Source organism: Dreissena polymorpha, chromosome 14 (genome assembly GCF_020536995.1).
Source record: "Dreissena polymorpha isolate Duluth1 chromosome 14, UMN_Dpol_1.0, whole genome shotgun sequence".
Classification (NCBI taxonomy): Eukaryota; Metazoa; Mollusca; class Bivalvia; order Myida; family Dreissenidae; genus Dreissena; species Dreissena polymorpha.
Window position 1 is genome coordinate 26,864,229 of NC_068368.1, and position 22,364 is coordinate 26,886,592.

At 36.5% G+C, this 22,364-nt stretch overlaps 1 protein-coding gene and 1 long non-coding RNA gene across 2 annotated transcripts in view; one reads left to right on the top strand and one right to left on the bottom strand.

Moving 5' to 3' along the window:
• LOC127857242 (uncharacterized) overlaps positions 1-13,318 on the top strand; it is a 55,047-nt gene extending 41,729 nt beyond the window's left edge. Inside the window, exons 4-7 of the mRNA XM_052393659.1 lie at positions 2,795-2,926; positions 3,934-4,065; positions 4,786-4,860; positions 6,583-13,318. Coding sequence (XP_052249619.1) covers positions 2,795-2,926; positions 3,934-4,065; positions 4,786-4,860; positions 6,583-6,800 — 557 coding nt within the window. The 3' untranslated portion in view covers positions 6,801-13,318. The remainder of the gene's footprint in view (positions 1-2,794; positions 2,927-3,933; positions 4,066-4,785; positions 4,861-6,582) is intronic.
• A 4,996-nt stretch (positions 13,319-18,314) lies between these two features.
• Positions 18,315-19,554, bottom strand: LOC127857551 (uncharacterized). The gene is made up of 3 exons (XR_008038423.1): positions 19,523-19,554; positions 18,795-18,932; positions 18,315-18,417 (listed from the first exon to the last, which is right to left on the bottom strand). It is a non-coding gene; the product is annotated as an uncharacterized LOC127857551 (long non-coding RNA).
• Positions 19,555-22,364: the final 2,810 nt, after the last annotated feature.

A 22,364-nucleotide genomic window follows, 5' to 3' on the forward strand; every position in this document is an offset into this window, starting at 1 on the left:
TTTTGAAAAAAAGGTGGGGATATTGTGGTGATCTCCGCCGTCCGTCCGTCCGTCTGTCCGTCCGTCTGTCCGTCTGTCCGTCCGTCCTGGCCACTATCTCCTCCTACACTAAAGCACTAGAACCTTGAAATTTACACACATGGTAGCTATGAGCATATGTGCGACCCTGCACTATTTGGAATTTTGATCTGACCCCTGGGTCAAAAGTTATAGGGGTTGGGGTGGGGCCGCGTCAGAAATTATCACTCATTTTTTTAGGTTATTTTACATTTACTTCTTTATTTCTACACCGATTCACTTCAAATTGATACTGGACCTCACCTATGACAATACGGTCAATCTCAACCATGCATGGCCCCATTCCCAACCCTGGGGCGCCCCGCCCACATAGGCCACACCCACCAAAAATTTCCATTTACTATAATTTTTTCATTTCTACACGGATTCACTTCAAATTGATACTGAACTTTTGTTATGACATTAGGGTCAATCTCAACTATGCATGGCCCCAATCCCAACCCTGGGGCGCCCGCCCACATAGGCCACACCCACCAAAAAATTCCATTTACTATATTTTTTTCATTTCTACACGGATTCACTTCAAATTGATACTGAACTTCTCTTATGACATTAGGGTCAATCTCAACAATGCATGGCCCCATAACCAACCCTGGGGCCCCGCCCACATAGACCACACCCACCCAAAATTGCCTTTACTATAATTTCTTCATTTCTACACCGATTCACTTAAAATTGATATTGAACTTCTCTTATGACAATACAGTCAATCTCAACTATGCATGGCCCCATTACCAACCCTGGGGCGCCCCGCCCACATAGACCACACCCACCCAAAATTGCCTTTTACTATAATTTCTTCATTTATACACCGATTCACTTCAAATTGATACTGAACCTCTCTTATGACAATACGGTCAATCTCAACTATGCATGGCCCCATTACCAACCCTGGGGCGCCCTGCCCACATATGTCACACCCACCCAAAATTGCCTTTTACTATAACTTCTTCATTTCTACACCAATTCACTTCTAATTGATGATGAACTTCTCTTATGACAATACGGTCAATCTCAGCTATGCATGGCCCCATTACCAACCCTGGGGCACACCTAGGTCAAACATTCGGCGTGGGGATACGCGTCGGCCTCTGCCGCGCCATTTCTAGTTAACATTGAGCATGGTTTGGGCTGTTTTTTGTGAAGACAACATGCAAAATATTTTGTGTTCATTAAGGCATTTATGCTTGCCATCTCATCTGTTATGAACAGTTTATTTGTGAAATGAGAGGATTAATACCCGAATAATCTACAACTACAAAAGATATTATTTAACTTTTGAGAATGATTTTATTATACCCCCACAAACGAAGTTTAGGGGGTTATATTGGAGTTAGCTTGTAGTGTTTCATCTAGAAAGGCAGAGGGGCATGGCGCATGACTTGAAAAAAGGGCATTTTGCACGGAGATTCTCTTAAAAAGGGCGCATTGGGTGTTTTTGAAACTTTTAATCACAGCTTAAAACTTTGATTTAAACATTGTACATGTCATTTTTCGTGAGAAATTCTCGCGAAATGTGTTCTTAAAATACATAGCTATTGAGTAGACATGTGAATTTATTATTATATTTTTTGGAGAACATTCAAATCGGATGCAAAACACAAAAATGTTACTGATCACGGCGGCTCTAAACTGAAAGTAAACTTCATGGAGCAGGTCGTCATTAAATTACAAAATTTGCTATACGTTTTTTAAAATCGGCTCAGATTTATCTTGTAATAGACTGTACTTCGGAACTCTGCTAAGTACAAATGCAATTAAAATCTTTACCGTTACGGCCCTTGTTACGTTACGACCCAGAATGTGGCTCATGAATTTGTTCGGGTCTCTAATGTATGTATTGATTTTCTTCTACATCAGTACCTCATCGAGACGTTCATAATAAAGGCCCACCTATTGATGATAAAGACATGACCCAACTGTAGACTATATATTCTAGTACAATTTTCTGTTGTCCAAGCCAATATATATTTATGCCACCCTTCGAAGAAGAGGGGGTATATTGCTTTGCTCATGTCGATCGGTCCGTCCGTCCACCAGGTGGTTGTCATACGATAACTCAAGAACGCTTGGGCCTAGGATCATGAAACATCATAGGTACATTGATCATGACTTGCAGATGACCCCTATTGATTTTGAGGTCACTAGGTCAAGGTCACGGTGATCGATATTGTAAAATGGTTTCCGGATTATAACTCAAGAACGCATACGCCTAGGATCATGAAACTTCATGGGTAGATTGATCATGACTCGTAGATGAACCCTATAGATTTTGAGGTCACATGGTCAAAGGTCAAGGTCACAGTGACCCGAAATAGTCAAATGATTTTCGAATGATAACTCAAGAACGCTTTTGCCTAGGATCATGACACTTCATAGGTACATTGATCGTGACTTGCAGATGACCCCTATTGATTTTCAGGTCACTAGGTCAAAGGTCAAGGTCACAGTGACAAAAGTCGTATTCACACAATGGCTGCCAGTACAACGGACAGCCCATATGTGGGGCATGCATGTTTTACAAACAGCCCTTGTTTCTATAGATTTCAGCAAGACCCACCAATGGATAATAGACATACAAGACCCCACTGTTGACATTATATGCTTACAGGCATTGAGGCAACTATACAGGAGTCAGAGCCTCTCATGATACAACAGGCCAGTGTTAACTGTGCTGATCGAATGCAATCTACAGGTTTCACTTTGGTTCTTTCAGAGTCCATGTCAACTGCTGACAGTGAAGAGCCAGGCAGTCTGACCCATGATAGGAGGGAGCCAAGTGAAGAGCCAGCCAGTCTGAGCCATGATAGGAGGAAGCCAAGTGAAGAGCCAGCCAGTCTGACCCATGGTATTTCTGTTATCATAGAATAAAGGCCCACCTATTGATGATAAAGACATGACCCAACTGTAGACTATATATTCTAGTACAATTTGTCAGTAGATTGATCATGACTCGCAGATGACCCCTATTGATTTTGAGGTCACTAGGTCAAAGGTCAAGGTCACAGTGACCCGAAATAGTAAAATGGTTTCTGGATGATAACTCAAGAACGCATACGCCTAGGATCATGAAACTTCATGGGTAGATTGATCATTACTCGCAGATGACCCCTATAGATTTTGAGGTCAAAGGTCAAGGTCACGGTGACCCGAAATAGTAAAATGGTTTCCGGATGATAACTCAAGAACGCATACGGCTAGGATCATAAACTTCATGGGTAGATTGATCATTACTCGCAGATGACCCCTATTGATTTTGATGTCACTAGGTCAAAGGTCAAGGTCACGGTGACCCGAAATAGTAAAATGGTTTTCGGATGATAACTCAAGAAAGCATATGCCTAGGATCATGAAACTTCATAGGTAGATTGATCATGACTCGCAGATGACCCCTATTGATTTTGAGGTCACAAGGTCAAAGGTCAAGGTCACGGTGACCCGAAATAGTAAAATGATTTTCGGATGATAACTCAAGAACGCTTTTGCCTAGGATCATGACACTTCATAAGTACATCGATCGTAACTCGCAGATGACCCCTATTGATTTTCAGGTCACTAGGTCAAAGGTCAAGGTCACAGTGACAAAAAACGTATTCACACAACGGCTGCCACTACAACGGACAGCCCATATGGGGGGCATGCATGTTTTCTATAGATTTCAGCAAGACCCACCAATGGATAATAGACATACAAGACCCCACTGTTGACATTATATGTTTACAGGCATTGAGGCAACTGTTGAAGACACCCACAGTCTAGAATCTATACAGGAGTCGGAGCCTCTCATGATACAACATGCCAGTGTTGACTGTGCTGATCATATGCAATCTACAGGTTTCACTTTGGTTCTTTCAGAGTCCATGTCAACTGCTGACAGTGAAGAGCCAGGCAGTCTGACCCATGATAGGAGGGAGCCAAGTGAAGAGCCAGCCAGTCTGACCCATGATAGGAGGGAGCCAAGTGAAGAGCCAGCCAGTCTGACCCATGGTATTTCTGTTGTCATATAATAAAGGCCCATCTATTGATGATAAAGACATGACCCAACTGTAGACTATATATTCTAGTACAATTTTCTGTTGTCCAAGCCAATATATATTTATGCCACCCTTCGAAGAAGAGGGGGTATATTGCTTTGCTCATGTCGATCGGTCCGTCTGTCCACCAGGTGGTTGTCATACGATTACTCAAGAACGCTTGGGCCTAGGATCATGAAACATCATAGGTACATTGATCATGACTTGCAGATGACCCCTATTGATTTTGAGGTCAAAAGGTCAAGGTCACGGTGACCCGAAATAGTAAAATGATTTTCCGATGATAACTCAAGAACGCTTTTGCCTAGGATCATGACACTTCATAGGTACATTGATCGTGACTTGCAGATGACCCCTATTGATTATCAGGTCACTAGGTCAAAGGTCAAGGTCACAGTGACAAAAAACGTATTCACACAATGGCTGCCACTACAACGGACAGCCCATATGGGGGGCATGCATGTTTTCTATAGATTTCAGCAAGATCCACCAATGGATAATAGACATACAAGACCCCACTGTTGACATTATATGTTTACAGTCATTGAGGCAACTGTTGAAGACACCCACAGTCTAGAATCTGTACAGGAGTCAGAGCCTCTCATGATACAACATGCCAGTGTTGACTGTGCTGATCATATGCAATCTACAGGTTTCACTTTGGTTCTTTCAGAGTCCATGTCAACTGCTGCCAGTGAAGGGCCAGCCAGTCTGACCCATGATGAAATGAGGCAGCCAAATCCTCAAGGTATGAACTAAATTTGAAGACGGGTTTCTCTGCATTTTCTATCATTATGTGACAGAGTCTTATGTCATGACTGTATTAAAGTAAATGAGTAGTCCAAGTCAAGTGTGATGCTCTAGACGACCTCCTCTGTGATCTACAGGGTTACAACAATGTGCTTGTAAAAGTCCTTGTAAAGTACAAAGTAGGCAGTTTGCTATGAAAGTTAATGTTTAGTACTTGTTCTTCCAAGAAATGATAGTTCTGCGAACTGTCAGTTCTTATATGTGTGAAAAATTGGTTTAAACTGGTGTTAAAACAGTTTCAGTTAGTTCATTTTACCTCCTAACATGTTCAGGTTTTGTGCATTTTTATCAGGAAACCCTTGCTCTACAATATTCAATCATTGTATCACTTGCAGTGTTCTGCTGTGAAATTTTACTGTTGGGGACCCTTTAGGATTACAAAAGTGGGGACAAAAAGAAAAAATATGGGGACACAGAAATATTTTTGTAGCAGAATTAAATGTGTGGAAACTAATAACCTTTAACTTGAACTTTTAAACGTGCTTAAACTTCTTACAGTCAGGTTGTAACATTGTTATTAAAACTGGAACATTCAAAAAACTTTTTAACACTGTCAAACAGTTGTCAACATATTTACAAAACTTTGAAAAAAATTATGGTCATTGGACTCCGCATGTCAAAGTACTTGTTCGATAATTAGAAATACCGATAGTAAAGGCGTTTTCTTTTTTGCTTTATGCACAATCTGCATGTCATTTTGTTGTTGTCAAACAGTGACCAAGGACATTTTTGAAGCCAATTTTCTTGGAATGTACGTTTAGGGGCAGACTTTTTTCGTAATTGCTAAACGATGTTGGGACTTGGGAAGACTCTGTTGGGTTGTTAATACTATTGTCATATTTTCTAATTTTACTTGCCGGAGGAAAAAAAAAAAAAGGATTTTGTTTTCTTTGGCCTGTCACTTTAAGCCATTTTGATAGGTTCGGAAATTTCCTTGATATCTGATTGGTTGTTATAATCTCAACTTACCAATGAAATAGAGTGTTAATATTAAATAAATTAACCATTGGCTGCGAAATGACGTCATGTCCAATGAAATAGTTTGTTCTGGTTACACATTCACTCGATTACTTTACCGACTTACAAATTGAATCGATTAGTTTTTATTTCTAATTCATGTGCGCCCGCGGACCCATATACAGAAAACGGGTGGGGACAAATATTTGTTTTTTGCGACAATAACACAAGGGCGCATCCACGGCAGAACACTGACTTATGTTGATACTTTGTGTGCAAGGATCAATTCAGTAGAAAAGTCAACAAAATAAAGGGCTTACAGTCACTGAACAAATGAGTTTGCTGCTTAGAGTGTATATTTTTCCCAAAAATATTTGAAAATTTCCCCTCTTGGAAGTGTAGTTCAATTTTAATCAATACCTCGTTTAAATAATTCACAGAAAAGCCAAAAAATGTTGATCTTTGAACATAAACATAACATGTTGATGACAAAAAAAGTTGGAATAATGTTTTTCTCTCTGTGTATGGTGAATTATGGTGTTACAACTTGATTTTGTATGTTACTTGCTTAGCATTGAAATTTCCCCTTTTACACGTGAATTATCCCCCTCTCAGGGGACCCGACCCCTTTTCCCCAAAACTGAAAAAAACACTGACATGATACTCATTGCTATTTTATTTTTTATATCTATTCTTGTTTTAGGGACAGGGACAAGAAAAGGAATGAAACGAAAGTGGGCCAGCGAAGAGAACATATGTTTCATGAACCTTTTTAGAGATGAATTAAGAGAAAAAAAAATGCCATCTGGCTCAAAAATAATGGGGTCCCTAAAAATACTTACCGGAAGAACAGTGGCCCAGATAAGGGCAAGGGTCCATAACATTATTATGGAAAAACAAAAATGGAAAAAGAATTGTTGAACTGTGGAATATGTTTATGCCCCTGGTAGGGTGGCATATAGCAGTTGAACTGTCCGTCAGTCAGTCAGTCTGTCCATCTGGCCGAAAACTTATATGGCCATAACTTTTTCAATATTGAACATAGCAACTTGATATTTATACCCCTATTACAATTGGTAATGGGGGCTATATAGGAGTCACGTTTGTCGGTCTGTCCCGATATTTCATCCGATCTTCACCAAACTTGGTCAGTAGTTGTATGTAGATAATGTCTAGATCAAGTTTGAATATGGGTCATGCCAGGTCAAAAACTAGGTCATGGGGTCACTTAGTATGTTTTAAACTGTAAGTTTGTACGGACCATAGCTATGTTATTTATCGTTACATTTTTAAATGACTCGGTACATTTGTTCACCATCATGGAACGGTGTGTCGCGTTAAAAGAAATTACGTCAATATCTCAAAGGTCAAGGTCACACTTGGGAGTTCAAAGGTCAAATGCTTGTCCGGGCCATAGCTTTGTTTTTTATTGTGAGATTTTAAAATCATTTGGCACATTTGTTCACCATCATTGAACAGTGTGTCGGGCGAAAGAATTACGTCGATATTTCCAAGAACAAGGGCACAATTTGAGTTTAAAGGTAAAAAATGGCCATAATTGAGCTTGTCTGGGCAATAACTATGTTGTTTATTGTGCGATTTTAAAATCGTTGGCTCTTTTGTTCACTATCATTTGACAGTGTGTCGCGCAAAAGAATTACGTCGATATCTTCAAACTCAAAGTTGTAGTTTTAGTTCAAAGGTCAAAAATGGCAATAAATTATCTTGTCTGGGTCATAAATATGTCATTCATTGTAAGATTTTAAAATGACTCTGTACATCAATTTTGTTCAAAGTCATTGGAAGGCTTGTCATGTGAAACAATTCAAGAGTTCAAAGGTAAAAATGGCTATAAATGATAATGGCATAATGATTCTTAAAAAATCGCCATAAATTGTATTATCTTGTTTTGTGAAGACAGCATACAAAATAGTCTGTGTCAATGCGTTATGTGGGGGTATATGTCACGTCTGTGACAAAGCTCCAGTTGGCATGCATGTGCATCTTGTGAAGCTGCACATATTGAGTGGTGAAAAGTGAAGGTCAAGGTAATCCTTCAAGGTTAAATGTTAAATATATTGCTTCTGTCCGTCCGTCTGAAAACTTTAAAATTGGCCATAACTTTTGAGCTCACCTGAGTGCAACATGCTCATGGTGAGCTTTTGTGATTGCCTTTTGTCCGTTGTGCGTTGTATGTCGTCAACATTTTGCCTTGTGAACACTCTAGATGCCACATTTATTGTCTGATCTTCATGAAATTTTGCAGAACATTTGTCACATTGATACCTCGACTGAGTTCGAAACTGGGTCATGCTGGGTCAAAAATTAGGTCACTAGGTCAAAAAAACAACAAAAAAACTTGTGAACACTGTAGAAGTCCAATCTTCATGTAACTTTGTCAAAATGTTTGTCTAAATGATATTTTGGTTTAGTTAAAAATTGGTTCCGGTCCGTTGAAAAACATGGCCGCCAGGGGCGGGGCAGTTTTCCTTATATGGCTATAGAGAAACCTTGTGAACACTTTAGAAGTCAAAATGTTTGCCTAATCATCATGAAACTTGGTCAAAACATTGGTTTTATTTATATTTTGGACGAGTTTGAAAATGGTCCAGATCAGTGAAAAAACATGGCCGCCAAGGGGCGGGGGAGTTTTCATTATGTCTTTAGTTAAACATTGCTAACACTCTAGAGGCCACATTTATTGTCCATTCTTCATGAAATTTGGTCAGAAGTTTGGTCTCAATGATATCTTAGACGAGCTGAAAATGGTTACGTTTGCTTGAAAAACATGGCTGCCAAAGGGCGGGGCATTTTTCCTTATATGGCTATATATGGCTATAGTAAAATCTTGTTAACACTCTTGAGGCCACATTTATTTTCCGATCTTCATGAAACTTGGTCAGAATATTCATCCCAAAAAATATCGTAGACAAGTTAAAAAATGATGCTGGTTGGTTGAAAAACATGTCCGCCAGGGGGTGGGGCATTTTACCTTATATGGCTATAGTAAAACTTTGTTAACACTCTATAGGCCACATTTATTTTCTTATCTTCATGAAACTTGGTCAGAAGATTTGTCCTAATGATATCTTGGATTAGTTCAAAAATAGTTTCGTTTGCTTAAAAAACATGGCCACCAGGGGGCGGGGCATTTTTCCTAATATGGTTATGTATCATGCTTTACTAAAACATTGTAAACACTCTGTAGGCCACATTTATTTTCCGATTATTATGAAACTTGGTCAGATGATTTGTCCTAATGATATCTTGGATGAGTTCAAAAATGGTTCTAGTTGGTGGAAAAACATGGCCACTAAGGGGGCGTGGTATTTTTCCTTATATGGCTAAAGTAAAACCCTGTTAAACTCTAGAAGCCATATTTATTGTACGATCATCATGACACTTTGTCAGAAGATTTGTCCCAATGATATTTGGACAAGTTTGAAATTGGTTCCAGTTGCTAAGAAAAACATGGCCACCAGTGGGCGGGGCATTTTTCCTTATATGGACTTATGAATCTTCTTGAAACTTTGTCAGTATATTAGTTTAAATGATATCTTGGATGTGTTTTTCACGTTGACATTTGAAGCTTTAACTTTGTATGATTCTAAATATGTGTCAATGCTGTCAGTTGAATTTTGAAATATGAAGTTTTACATTTTTTGTAGATTAAATAATTTGTAAAATGTTGCAGTTTAGTCAATCAGTTTTATAAGATATTGAGCTTTAGTTATGATGCAGATTGTAAGATTCTTAATATCTTTCAATATTGTGGATAAGTTTTTGAGATATCAAGCTTTGAGTTTTATGCAAATTGTATGATTTTAAAATGTTTTAATGGTGTTGATCAGTGTAATGAAGATTGCATAATTTTTATGTTTTAATTCTGTCTATTGGTTTTCAAAATGAAAGACTTTGATTTTGTAAGTGCACTTTTATCTCCTGAAAGATTCTTTTCTAGTGTTTAGTTTATATTTTAAGGCTGTTTGCAAACTCGAAGTGAAAACAGTTCTATTACAATTTGGTAAGGACATGACATTGCATATCTGATTTTAAAATGTACTTTGCTGGCAACGTGTAATTTTCTGAAATGTCTTAGTAAGACTGTTGTTTGCAATCAAAAGGTCTGTGCTTCAAATACAGGGTAATGCATGTTTTTTGTCCAAATTTATGGCGATTCAGACATTGTTCTATGTAAATTTGGGGTTTGCTTGAAGGTTCAGTCTATTTTTATGTCCCTCACTATAGTAGTGGGGGACATATTGTTTTTGTCCTGTCTGTTGGTTGGTTGGTTGATCTGTTTACGCCAACTTTAACATTTGCAATAACTTTTGCAATATTGAAGATAGCAACTTGATATTTGGCATGCATATGTATCTCATAGAGCTGCACATTTTAATTTTCTGAAAGGTCAAGGTCAGAGGTCAAATATATGTGGCCAAAATCGCTCATTTTATGAATACTTTTGCAATATTGAAGATAGCAACTTCATATTTGGCAAGCATGTGTATCTCATGGAGCTGCACATTTTGAGTGGTGAAAGGTCAAGGTCATAATTCAATGTCATAGGTCGAATATATGGCTTCAAAGCGGCGCAGTAAGGGGGATTGTGTTTTACGAACACAGCTCTTGTTGTTAACTGCCTTTTTAGTCCCTTACCAGTGTTTCACTAAAGTCCGTGTACTTTGGACTCATTTCAAGTTGACATTTGAAGCTTTAACTTTGTATGATTCTAAATATGTGTCAATGCTGTCGGTTGAATTTTGAAATATGAAGTTTTTCATTTTTTGTAGATTAAATAATTTGTAAAATGTTGCAGTTTAGTCAATCAGTTTTATAAGATATTGAGCTTTAGTTATGATGCAGATTGTAAGATTCTTAATATCTTTCAATATTGTGGATAAGTTTTTGAGATATCAAGCTTTGAATTTTATGCAAATTGTATGATTTAAAATGTTTTAATTTGTTGATCAGTGTACTGAAGATTGTATACTTTTTATATGTTATAATTCTGTCTATTGGTTTTCAAAATGAAAGACTTTGATTTTGTAAGTGCACTTTTATCTCATTATGCCCCCCTTCGAAGAAGAGGGGGTATATTGCTTTGCTCATGTCGGTCGGTCTGTCGGTATGTCAGTTTGTCGGTCCGTCCACCAGGTGGTTGTCAGACGATAACTCAAGAACGCTTGGGCCTAGGATCATGAAACTCCATAGGTACATTGATCATGACTCGCAGATGACCCCTATTGATTTTGAGGTCAAAGGTCAAGGTCACGGTGACCCAAAATAGTAAAATGGTTTCCGGATGATAACTCAAAAATTCATACGCCTAGGATCATGAAACTTCATGGCTAGATTGATCATGACTTGCAGATGACCCCTATTGATTTTGAGGTCACTAGGTCAAAGGTCAAGGTCACGGTGACCCGAAATAGTAAAATGGTTTTCAGATGATAACTCAAGAACGCATATGCCTAGGATCATGAAACTTCACAGGTAGATTGATCATGACTCACAGATGACCCTTATTGATTTTGAGGTCACAAGGTCAAGGTCACGGTGACCCGAAATAGTAAAATGATTTTCGGATGATAACTCAAGAACGCTTTTGCCTAGGATCATGACACTTCATAGGTACATTGATCGTGACTCACAGATGACCCCTATTGATTTTCAGGTCACTAGGTCAAAGGTCAAGGTCACAGTGACAAAAAACGTATTCACACAATGGCTGCCACTACAACGGACAGCCCATATGGGGGGCATGCTTGTTTTACAAACAGCCCTTGTTAAAGATTCTTTTCTAGTGTTTAGTTTATATTTTAAGGCTGTTTGCAAACTCGAAGTGAAAACAGCTCTAGTACAATTTGGTAAGGACATGACATTGCATATCTGATTTAAAAATGTACTTTGCTGGCAACGTGTAATTTTCAGAAATGTCTTAGTAAGTAAGACTGTTGTTTGCAATCAAAAGGTCTGTGCTTCAAATCCAGGAAAATGCATGTTTTTTGTCCAAATTTATGTCAATTCAGACATTGTTCTGTGTAAATATGGGGTTTGCTTGTAGGATCAGTCTATTTTTATGTCCCCCACTATAGTAGTGGGGGACATGTTGTTTTTGCTCTGTCGGTCTGTTGATTGGTTGGTTGGTCTGTTTATGCCAACTTTAACATTTTGCAATATTGAAAGTAGCAACTTGATATTTGGCATGCAAATGCATCTCCTGAAGCTGCACATTATCATTGGTGAAAGGTCAAGGTCATCCTTCAAGGTCAGAGGTCAAATATATGTGGCCAAAATCGCTCATTTTATGAATTCTTTTGCAATATTGAAGATAGCAACTTGATATTTGCCAAGCATGTGTATCTCATTGAGCTGCACATTTTGAGTGGTGAAAGGTCAAGGTCATCCTTCAAGGTCAGAGGTCAAATATATGTGGCCCAAATCGCTTATTTTATTAATACTTTTGCAATATTGAAGATAGCAACTTGAAATTTGGCATGCATGTGTATCTCATGGAGCTGCAAATTTTGAGTGTTGAAAGGTCAAAGTCATCCTTCAAGGTCAGAGGTTAAATATATGTGGCCCAAATCGCTTATTTTATGAATACGTTTGCACTATTGAAGATAGCAACTTGATATTTGGCATGCATATGTATCTCATAGAGCTGCACATTTTGAGTGGTGAAAGGTCAAGGTCATCCTTCAAGGTCAAATATATGGGTCAAAATTGCTCATGTTATGTTACTTCTGCAATATTGAAGCTAGCAATTTTATATTTGACATGCATGTGTATCTCATGGAGCTGCACATTTTGAGTGGTGAAGGGTCAAGGTCATCCTTCAAGGTCAAACGTTATATACGGGGCATTGGGTTTCACAAACGCATCTTGTTGTGTATGTAATTAATTTTGCTTAATTTTTGTGATCCCCCGCCAACAGCGGAGGGATATTAATTTGGCATTGTCCGTCTTTCCGTCTGTCCGTCCGGCACTTTTGTGTCCGGAACCATATCTTGGAAGTGCTTTAGCAGATTTCATTGAAACTTGGTACGAGTATATATATATGGATAAGAGGATGATGCACGCCAAATGGCATTGTACATCCTTGATTAATAGCGGAGTTATGACCCTTTGTATTTGAAAAAAATGCTTTTTTTGTGTGTCCAGAGCCATAACTTGTATCCAGAAGTATAATGGCGGGGGATATCAATTCAACGAATTTGCTTGTTAAATCAGTTTTTATTTTCATGATAATCATTTAGTTCGTACTGCAACTTATGATGGATTGTTACTACTATCTCCAATTATTTGTTTGTCATGGGTCCGTCACCATTTATCTCTTATATAATACTTGAATTGAGCATTTCACAATCTGACAATCATGCATATCATTTATTAGTTTCATAATAAAACGTCTGACAAGGGTCAGATAATTTTAACATATATTGTTGTTATAATTTGTCATGTGTTGTATGAATAAATGACACTTCCATGATAGAGAAAATTTAAATATATTTTTAAAGACATTTGTAAAATGAAAATGAAATAACTATACATTTTACAGTGGCTAGTCGTACGGCTAGACAAGAGGCTAGCCGCACGGCCCCGTACGGGTAGACAATAGGTTTGCCGTACGGCTCTGTACGTATAGCCTTTCCTATGGATATTGTCTAAGTTAAAGACAACCATTTTCAGTGAACTGATAAATTGCCTGTATGAAACCATATATTTATCCATTGTCTGAACGACAATTAAATTATTTGTGTGACTCCATTTCTGAGAAGTACCTTGGCCGTCATTGAATTTCATAATATCGATGCCGCAACTAATTAAAACAGTTTTCACTCCTTACATAGGAAAGTCGTCTTATTAAAGAATCAAATTAGAAACCGATTTAAATTATGTGTGTGTAAGTCAATTTCTAGAACGTAACTTTGACGGCTGTCGTCATTAAATTTCAAAATATCGATGCCGCAACTCTTTAATACAGGTTTTTCACGCCTTAGGAACGTCGACTAATTAATGAATCAAATAAGCAACCGTATGACATGAAAGGAAGCCGTGAAAGATGACGAATTTTTAAAGCGAGATTATACGATTTTTTCAAATATTTATTAATTTACATAAAATGTGTATAAAAAAAAACAACTTATTAAACATATATTTGAACATAAACTTAAATAAAAGTTAAGAAGAACATGTGTCGATATATGCAAAATAAGCCAGATATTAAATTCTGAAATCGAAAATGTATGTACTGTCGAATTCGCCAGCATGTAAATCGTGCATGTACGATGTGAATCTAAATTTAGTTTAACGGTTCATTTTTAGTGTGAGCGTCAGCTAACGCTAATGTTTTTGCAAATCGGTATGTGCGTAGAAGCCTTAAAGGGGCCTTTTCACAGATTTGACATGTTTTGAAGTTTGTCATTAGATGCTTTATATTGATGAATGTAAACATTGGATTTTTAACGCTCCAGAAAAAAAATCAAAAATAAAATTTAAAAATGGAAAAAAGTAGCCCGTACAAGGGCTCGAACCAGTGACCCCCGGAATCCTGGAGTAAAAAACGCTTTAGCCTAATGAGCTATCCTGCCAAGCATACATGAGAGGTGTATTCTATACCTGATATAAGCAATCTTCGTAGTTTCACAAATTTAAACGATAACAACAGAACTCTCCAAATTATTCAATCGTTTCGCGTTGCAACGCTCTATAATTTTTAGGTTTTTAAATCGTGAAAAGATGCATATAATGGCTATATTAGACCATGGTTAATGTTCAGTAATACTGATTCCTCACAAATATCATAACTAAAACGAAAATTTGCGAATCTGAAACAACTATTTTCAATTTTGTCAATTTACCAAACCGTGAAAAGATCCCTTTAACTATGACATGGAAAGACAACCACTGTCCGTTGCAGCAGACTACACATTCTACTAGCGTCTGCTAGGAAAGATAACCACCACATTTGCCTGTTTATAGTCCACAACTCACTGGTGCACTGCAGTTGGTGTATATGAGTAATAGAGTTTAACAGCTTGTAAGACGATATTGGCCAGTCTAGTGTTTATCATTGAAAATCTGCACATACTGGCTGCTTTCAGAGAAAACAGGGCTTAATGCATGTCAAATAAGATAAGCCTGTGCATACTGATAAGCTTGTGCAATGCAAACACGCTAAACAAGGACGACATGTCTTATTTTATAATGTTTAAAGGGTCTCTTGTACTGGGATGACAATTTATGCATAAGCATTTAGCCCTGTTTTCCCAAAACGAAGCTAAAAATTTATTTTTTATTAATGATTTAAAAAAAAAACATCTGAACCTGTGCTTTAAGACACACTCTTTATAATTTTGAATGGATTGTGTCCATTCAAAACTTGCAATATAAAAAGCTATAACATAATTTTTTAAACTGAGTTGCGTCTAAACTTATACAACAACGAACACCTACAGTGACGTCAGCGCTTTGATAAATTCCTGCAACCATTTATTCGCCACACGAACACTAACTAAAAATACGAATGCTTCAGTTATAGGCTACTATTCCATCTGTCCGCAACCGCATATCCGCATCCGCAAAAAATAAAACAAGTAGAAATGCACTGCACTTATTCCATTCATCCGTATCCGCACGCGAATAGGCGTCCGCAATAGAACGCTCAAGTGAGCATTCTTGGGCTACTATTCCATCTATCTGTAAATGTATCCGTATCCGCAAAATATACGGACGCTATATTCCATTTATCCGCATACGTCGAACGTATCTTTATTTTTGTATATGGATAAAACTAAAAATTATAATTATTGAGATAATTATAATGAAGGACAAGCTGCTAAGCGTGAATTTAAGTAGATATAAGGTACAAATCATCGTTCTGTCCGTAAAAGGATACAAATGGTAAATACCTGAAACATCTTCTTTTAGTGCCTTGGCTATGATTTTCCATACATTTAAACTTTAAAGTATAATCAGAGTCACGATATGCAGAACTGCGTTGGTTGTATAATTCCGGGTATTTTTTCACGAATTCGATAGATTTTCAGTTTATTTTTTAGATGACAGCTACTCTCATCGTGCTAAATGCCGTCCGTATCTCGTCCGCATCCGTTTGCGGATAAATGGAATATAGCGTCCGTATAACGATTTTGCGGATACTGACGCGGATACGGATGCGGATGCGGATTGGTGGAATACTAGCCTTATTTTAGGAAAATATGTACGAAATATCTTCGTCACAATCGGCTCGGGCGCTTATTTGTCTTTGCTGCATATTACTGATTAACAGCACTAAATGACAATTCTATACTTTATAAGCCGTACGGCTAGACAATCTCAATAGGAAAGGCTATAATACGTACAGCGCCGTAAGGCTAGCCTATTGTCTAGCCGTACGGGGCCGTACGGTTAGCCTCTTGTCTAGCCGTACGGGACTGTACGACTAGCCACTGCCTTTAGTTATTGGAGGTTCTTATGTATTATACCCAGTCGCAAGTGGTATAGGCTATACTCAAATCTTTTCGTCCGTCTGTTATTGGATACTGTGATGGGTTATGTATCACATTCAATGTTGTTTTTTTTTGTTTATAAGACAAAATCAGATTTTTTTTCAAAATACCTTCCTTTTAACTAATTTGAAAGCATTTTTACAGGTCCATTCTTGCGAAGCAATAATGCAAGTTAAAGAACTGGTTTTACAAGTCCCTATTCGATATTTATGACATAACTATGACTAAAATCTTCAGAATAGTTCAAAGCACGAAATGAATATCTTTCTGTTGGACATGAGGAAGTGGACCGAATATCGATGACTGGATCATTTTCCACGAAGGCACATAAAACTACAGTAAAGTTCCGCTACTTTCAGCTTGGTCTTAATAGCATGTCGGACTTCATAATTAACAGGGTATTTTGTTCTTTATTCAATACTTTGGGACCATGCAATCTTGAAAAATTGCAATTTACAGTGTTCAATGTGGTCTTAATAGCGGTACTCTTCTTGTACTAGGAATCGCTGCGTGTTTTAGTCATTATCTTTGAAATCCTTTTCGAAGCTATCATAAAAAACATTTATACTCGTGTCACGCCAGGGTGACATCACGTCAGGTTTAAACACAATAAGTAAATACATATTGTTATAACGTTTAAATATTCGTTTGACTTCTATTTTTCATTTCAATTTAATAATCCTATAAATGTTTTGTTTTTGGTTGTCATATCTATTTACCATTAACGATCCGCAACTGTTTTACCTTTACGTATCTTTGCAATGAAACTGTTATAGCGACAACTGTTTCATTATAGCTGCTTGCATCACACGGACACCACTGTTATATAATTCAATGATTTCTACAAGGATGATTCTATCCTACATTATCTCAATTGTTTAACCAAGGACATTGTGCTTTTAAAAGTTCCGGCGACTACAAAATCACGCAACAGGAGAAAATAACACGATACGTAGTCAAATAATGCAAAAATTCAAAAAAATATTAAAATAACATTAAACACATATTTAGTTCACCATTGTGTCATTCCCTCTGTAAAATGAATTCGACTCAAAATGTTATTAAATGTATAATGCAAGGAAACCATGCAGAGCGATTCATGCATAGGCCACACAAATACAAACACATCTGATCGTGAGGATTTAATATATAAAGTTTGAGGTCGAGAAGATCTTAACCACAATTCTAATGCGAGTGTCGCAAGATATAACTATGCTCAAGGCCAACTCATTTTTTAGCAAACAATGTTTCGTATTTCAAGTGACACTATCTCAGGGACCCGGTATGTCGGTATCAAGTATCACAGAGTATACATATATAAAAAAATAATTGGGTCATGGGGACCCAGATACGAGGTTTAAAGTAAAAAAATGTATATGTTATTTGTCTGCAGAAATAACTAGATATATTAAGTTTCGAGTTATATATAGGTTGTTGAAGGTAATTCGCATAAAACTCGCTATTTTTCAGTTGGATACTAGCATGGGAAAGGGAAGTACCCAACACTCCGGAAATATATCACAGACCCTATAGTTAACCCAGTATGAGTATATATATATATATATATATATATATATATATATATATATATATATATATATATATATATATGTCTTTTAAACCTTCAAAAACTGGAATGCTGTTTCTTCTTTTGCAAAGGAATATATACCGTTTCATTTCCAGATAAAAAAGATTGTATGCTTTCTTAGAAGATGAGCCTTAAAGGAATGGTTTAGGATCAATGGAGAAAAAACTGTCAATTACATTTACAACATTGCTTAATATATTTGATAAAAAACTTGAACTATGCAGCAGTCCTAGAAAAGATGGATCGTAGCTTCATCACCAAGATGCTCTTCAAACTCATCCATTTATCATATTGGAAGACTGATGTTCTCTGGCAGTTTGCATTGGCTCGTCATCAGTAGCTGACCTAGCCAAGAGCCGCTGCAGCATCCGCTTCATTTCCCTGTTCTCGTCTCTCATTGTTTCCAACACCGTTAAAATCTGTGTAACTGCATCTGATGACAGAGTAAAAAAACAACTGTAACTAAAATTATGTTGACAATAATATATATCACAGCTGGGTCGGATATAATTATATCGGATGTGTGCCGATATAACGGCAGCGGGCCCGATTTGTCCCAACAGCTGTTGTACAGCTAGGGCTGATTATTGCAACTTGCACCTATATGCCCGTCAACGTCAATTTGTTTCTTTTATTAGTAGAAGTATGTATTATTATAGATCACTAAATGACTGTGTATTTTATATTTTTTAAGTTGGATTATCTGTTTACATCAATTATTTATGTAATTAACTATCAGGTATTTTATAAGCAGTAATTCCAAAACTGAAATTATTTTAAGTTAAAGTTTCAAGCACAAAAATCAGTTACTTTGTCCTATGAACTGTCTTTGGGAAGGCTCTTCAGCTGCCTGGACTGAATGGGAGTGACCGGCCTCTGTCATGCACTGCTGGACATTCCTTGTAAAGACGATGTTGGCAAACGAGGCGGTGGTGAATATTTTATTTTCTGAAATAAATTTGTACATTAAACATTACGAATTTAATTATTTCTTAATACACAGACTTTTTTAATATTCTGCAAATATGTGTTTAAATAATCATAAAAATTTGTCCACAGGGCCGACAACCTTGGCTTGCGTGCAAGTAATCAAAGACCTATAAATAAAAAAACATTATATTATACGTCTTTGATGTAATACGTTTAAATTAATATTATCAATGTATGAGATAAGTAAGATTCTCATGCATTAGCATGATTTCTAATTAAGTGTTGCATTTTTTCAGACATGCGCCTGTCTTCCATAAATAGTTTGTATTGAATTTTAGGCAGAATCAAGTTGAGTTAAGCAGTTTAACTAAGAGATTGATCTATGGCGACAATCGAACGTAACGACTTAGTCACTTACGTCGCGAAAGTACATGGCAAAGGCAAAGCGAATAAAGAAATCTAATAATTTGCAATTCAAATTATTAAACACACAGGTATTCATTGAAGTAACAGATGAATAAATAATGCGCGATCAGCAATATATATCTGATTTCAAAAGAAATACATGTATATAATTACGTGTATAATATCACAATTTAACAAATTACCGTTTCGAGTGTTTTTGTTTTGAATGTTTTCGCGAGGCGGAATTAACATCTGCGTGTGTATTTGAGATTTATTTACAGGTCGTCCAGCGTCTTCTCGACTACAGATGTATCGACCTGCGCATGCGCATATTATTTAAATACTTTATTTTTCTGCGCGATTATTTAAATTAAAATTATCTCTTGAAAATAACTACATATTAATCATAGTATATACATTATTTAAAACAAGGCAATATCAAAAACAGAATTTTCAAAAAATGTGCACCCGATAGCTGATTTTGTCCTTTGTTGGTCGGCCAAAATGGGACCCGTATGGGACCCATATGGGCTGCATATTATTTGCTTATGCATTGATTTTATATTTTTGGGTAAAATATTAGCAGTTGAGATCAAGTTTGTCATACATACGTTTTAAGAAATTAGTTTTTAATCAAATAAATAAAAGTTTATATCTTTTTCCTGATAGCGCAATAATATGGGACCTATATGGGACCCTTAAAGACATTCCCATATGGGCTTACCCATATAGGTCCCAAATGACTCCCATTTGGGCTTACCCATATGAGTTTACCCAGAAACAGCCCGGTAGCTGATTTTGTGCTTTGTTGGGCGGCCCAAATGGGACCCATATGGGACCTATATGGACTGCATATTATTTGCTTATGCATTGATTTTCTATTTTTGGGTAAAATATTAGCAGTTTAGATCAAGTTAGTCCAGCATACGTTTTAAGAAATGAGTTTTTAATCAAATAAATACAAGTTTACATCTTTTTCGTGATAGCGCAATAATATGGGACCTATATGGGACCCTTATCGGCATTCCCACATGGGCAAGCCCATATAGCTCCCAAATGACTCCCATATGGGACCCGTATGGGACCCATATGGGCCGCATATTATTTGCTTATGCGTTTATTTTCTATTTTTGGGTAAAATATTCGCAGTTTAGATAAAGTAAGTCCTACATACGTTTTAAGAAATGAGTTTTTAATCAAATAAATACAAGTTTACATATTTTCCCGATAGCGCAATAATATGGGACCTATATGGGACCCTTGTGGGCATTCCCATATGGGCTAGCCCATATTGGTCCCAAATGACTCCCATATGGGCTTACCCATATGGGTTTGCCCAGAAACAGCCCATATGGGACCCATATGTGCATGTTTGCTGGGTAATAATTTTCAGGTTTTTAAATCGTCAAAAGATGCATAGAAAGTCTATTATAGAGCATGGTAAATGTTCAGTATTACGGTTTCCTCACAAATATCATAACTTAAACGAAAATTTGCAAATGTGAAACAACTTTTTAAAATTTTGTCAATTTACCTAAATGTGAAAAGGCCCTTTTCAATTCTTTTTATTGTCTGTATACATTTGCTTGGTTCTAACGTGTGTAACAAAATCTTATGAAAATAAATATTGTCATTTTCAATGTTTAAATAAAGTTTGTTATTTTATGAGATCATCTATGGAATTTAACTGTGTAAGCTACTTCTACATGTGAACTGACCTTTACAATCATGGTTTTGGCAGATGACTGTGCTTACCTATATTTTGAGTGTTATAATACACAGGTAGCAGTGCTTTCCACAGGCCATTTAACAGTCCCTCGCCGTGGCGCTTGAATTTCAAAATCAGAGTCAGACTCTTTAACTTTTCCGATAGTGTATAATGTGCAGTTTCTGCAACTAGCCCTTCTAAAGATCACAGCAATAATGACTTCGCCAAAACTTTTGCAAGTTTCGAAGGACCATAAAATAGTCACTGTCAGTGGAAAGGACTGTTGTTAATTTTACAAAAAGTCTTTGGCATTTGGTCAAAGTCTGAAATAACAATCACTGGAATCTGTAATTCATAACACTTTCGGAATATACCATTTACTTATTTATTTATCATCTATAACCATTGTCTGTGACTTATATGAACAAGCAGCTAGATGATGGGATGCCAAAAAATTGGGGGTGGGGGAGGAGGGGTGGTGTTCGCCATTGTTTTTATAACCGTATAAAGCCGGAAATCTTTTAGACTGAGTTTTTTTTCAAGTGCATTTAAATAAGACTATAGTCTACAGTTTTCAGAGTGGTCAAACTATTTACCAGTACGAAATATGTACGTACGAAATGTTGACAAGAAATCATTCCTAAGCTAAATACTTTTTTGATTAAATAAACTCGAATAAATTTGTACTTACCATACAGTTTGACACACACTTGATGATTGGTTTATAATCGGAACAAATAATCGAATGTGTTTTCCTCATCTATAAGGTATTCACTGGAGATGACATTTTTCGCTTTATTTTGGCTGTTCATAAATGTTGGATAACACTAAATCCAATGCCGTATGGTCCCATAATAAAAACGCCAACTTTTAAAGCCTTTCCTATGTATCAAATGTTGCAAGTCATGTATCATTTTATATATATATATAATATATATATATATATATATATATATATATATATATATATATATATATATATATATATATATATATATATATATATATATATATATATATATATATATATATATATATATATATATATATATATATATATATATATATATATATATATATATACATATGTCTTCTTCAAATAATTACAGTAAAAAAAAATATATATATACATATGTCTTCTTCAAATAATTACAGTAAAAAATATACAGGGTCCCAACTTCTCAGAAAGTAACATTCGTCCACATGCAAAAGATACCTTACTATATATAAATAAACGCCCGCCCAAACGTTCATCTTTCAACGTTGCCCCTATTCAAATGCACCAATATGTTACAGACGCACATAGGATGCCGGAAATAAATACAAAAAGCAAGGGT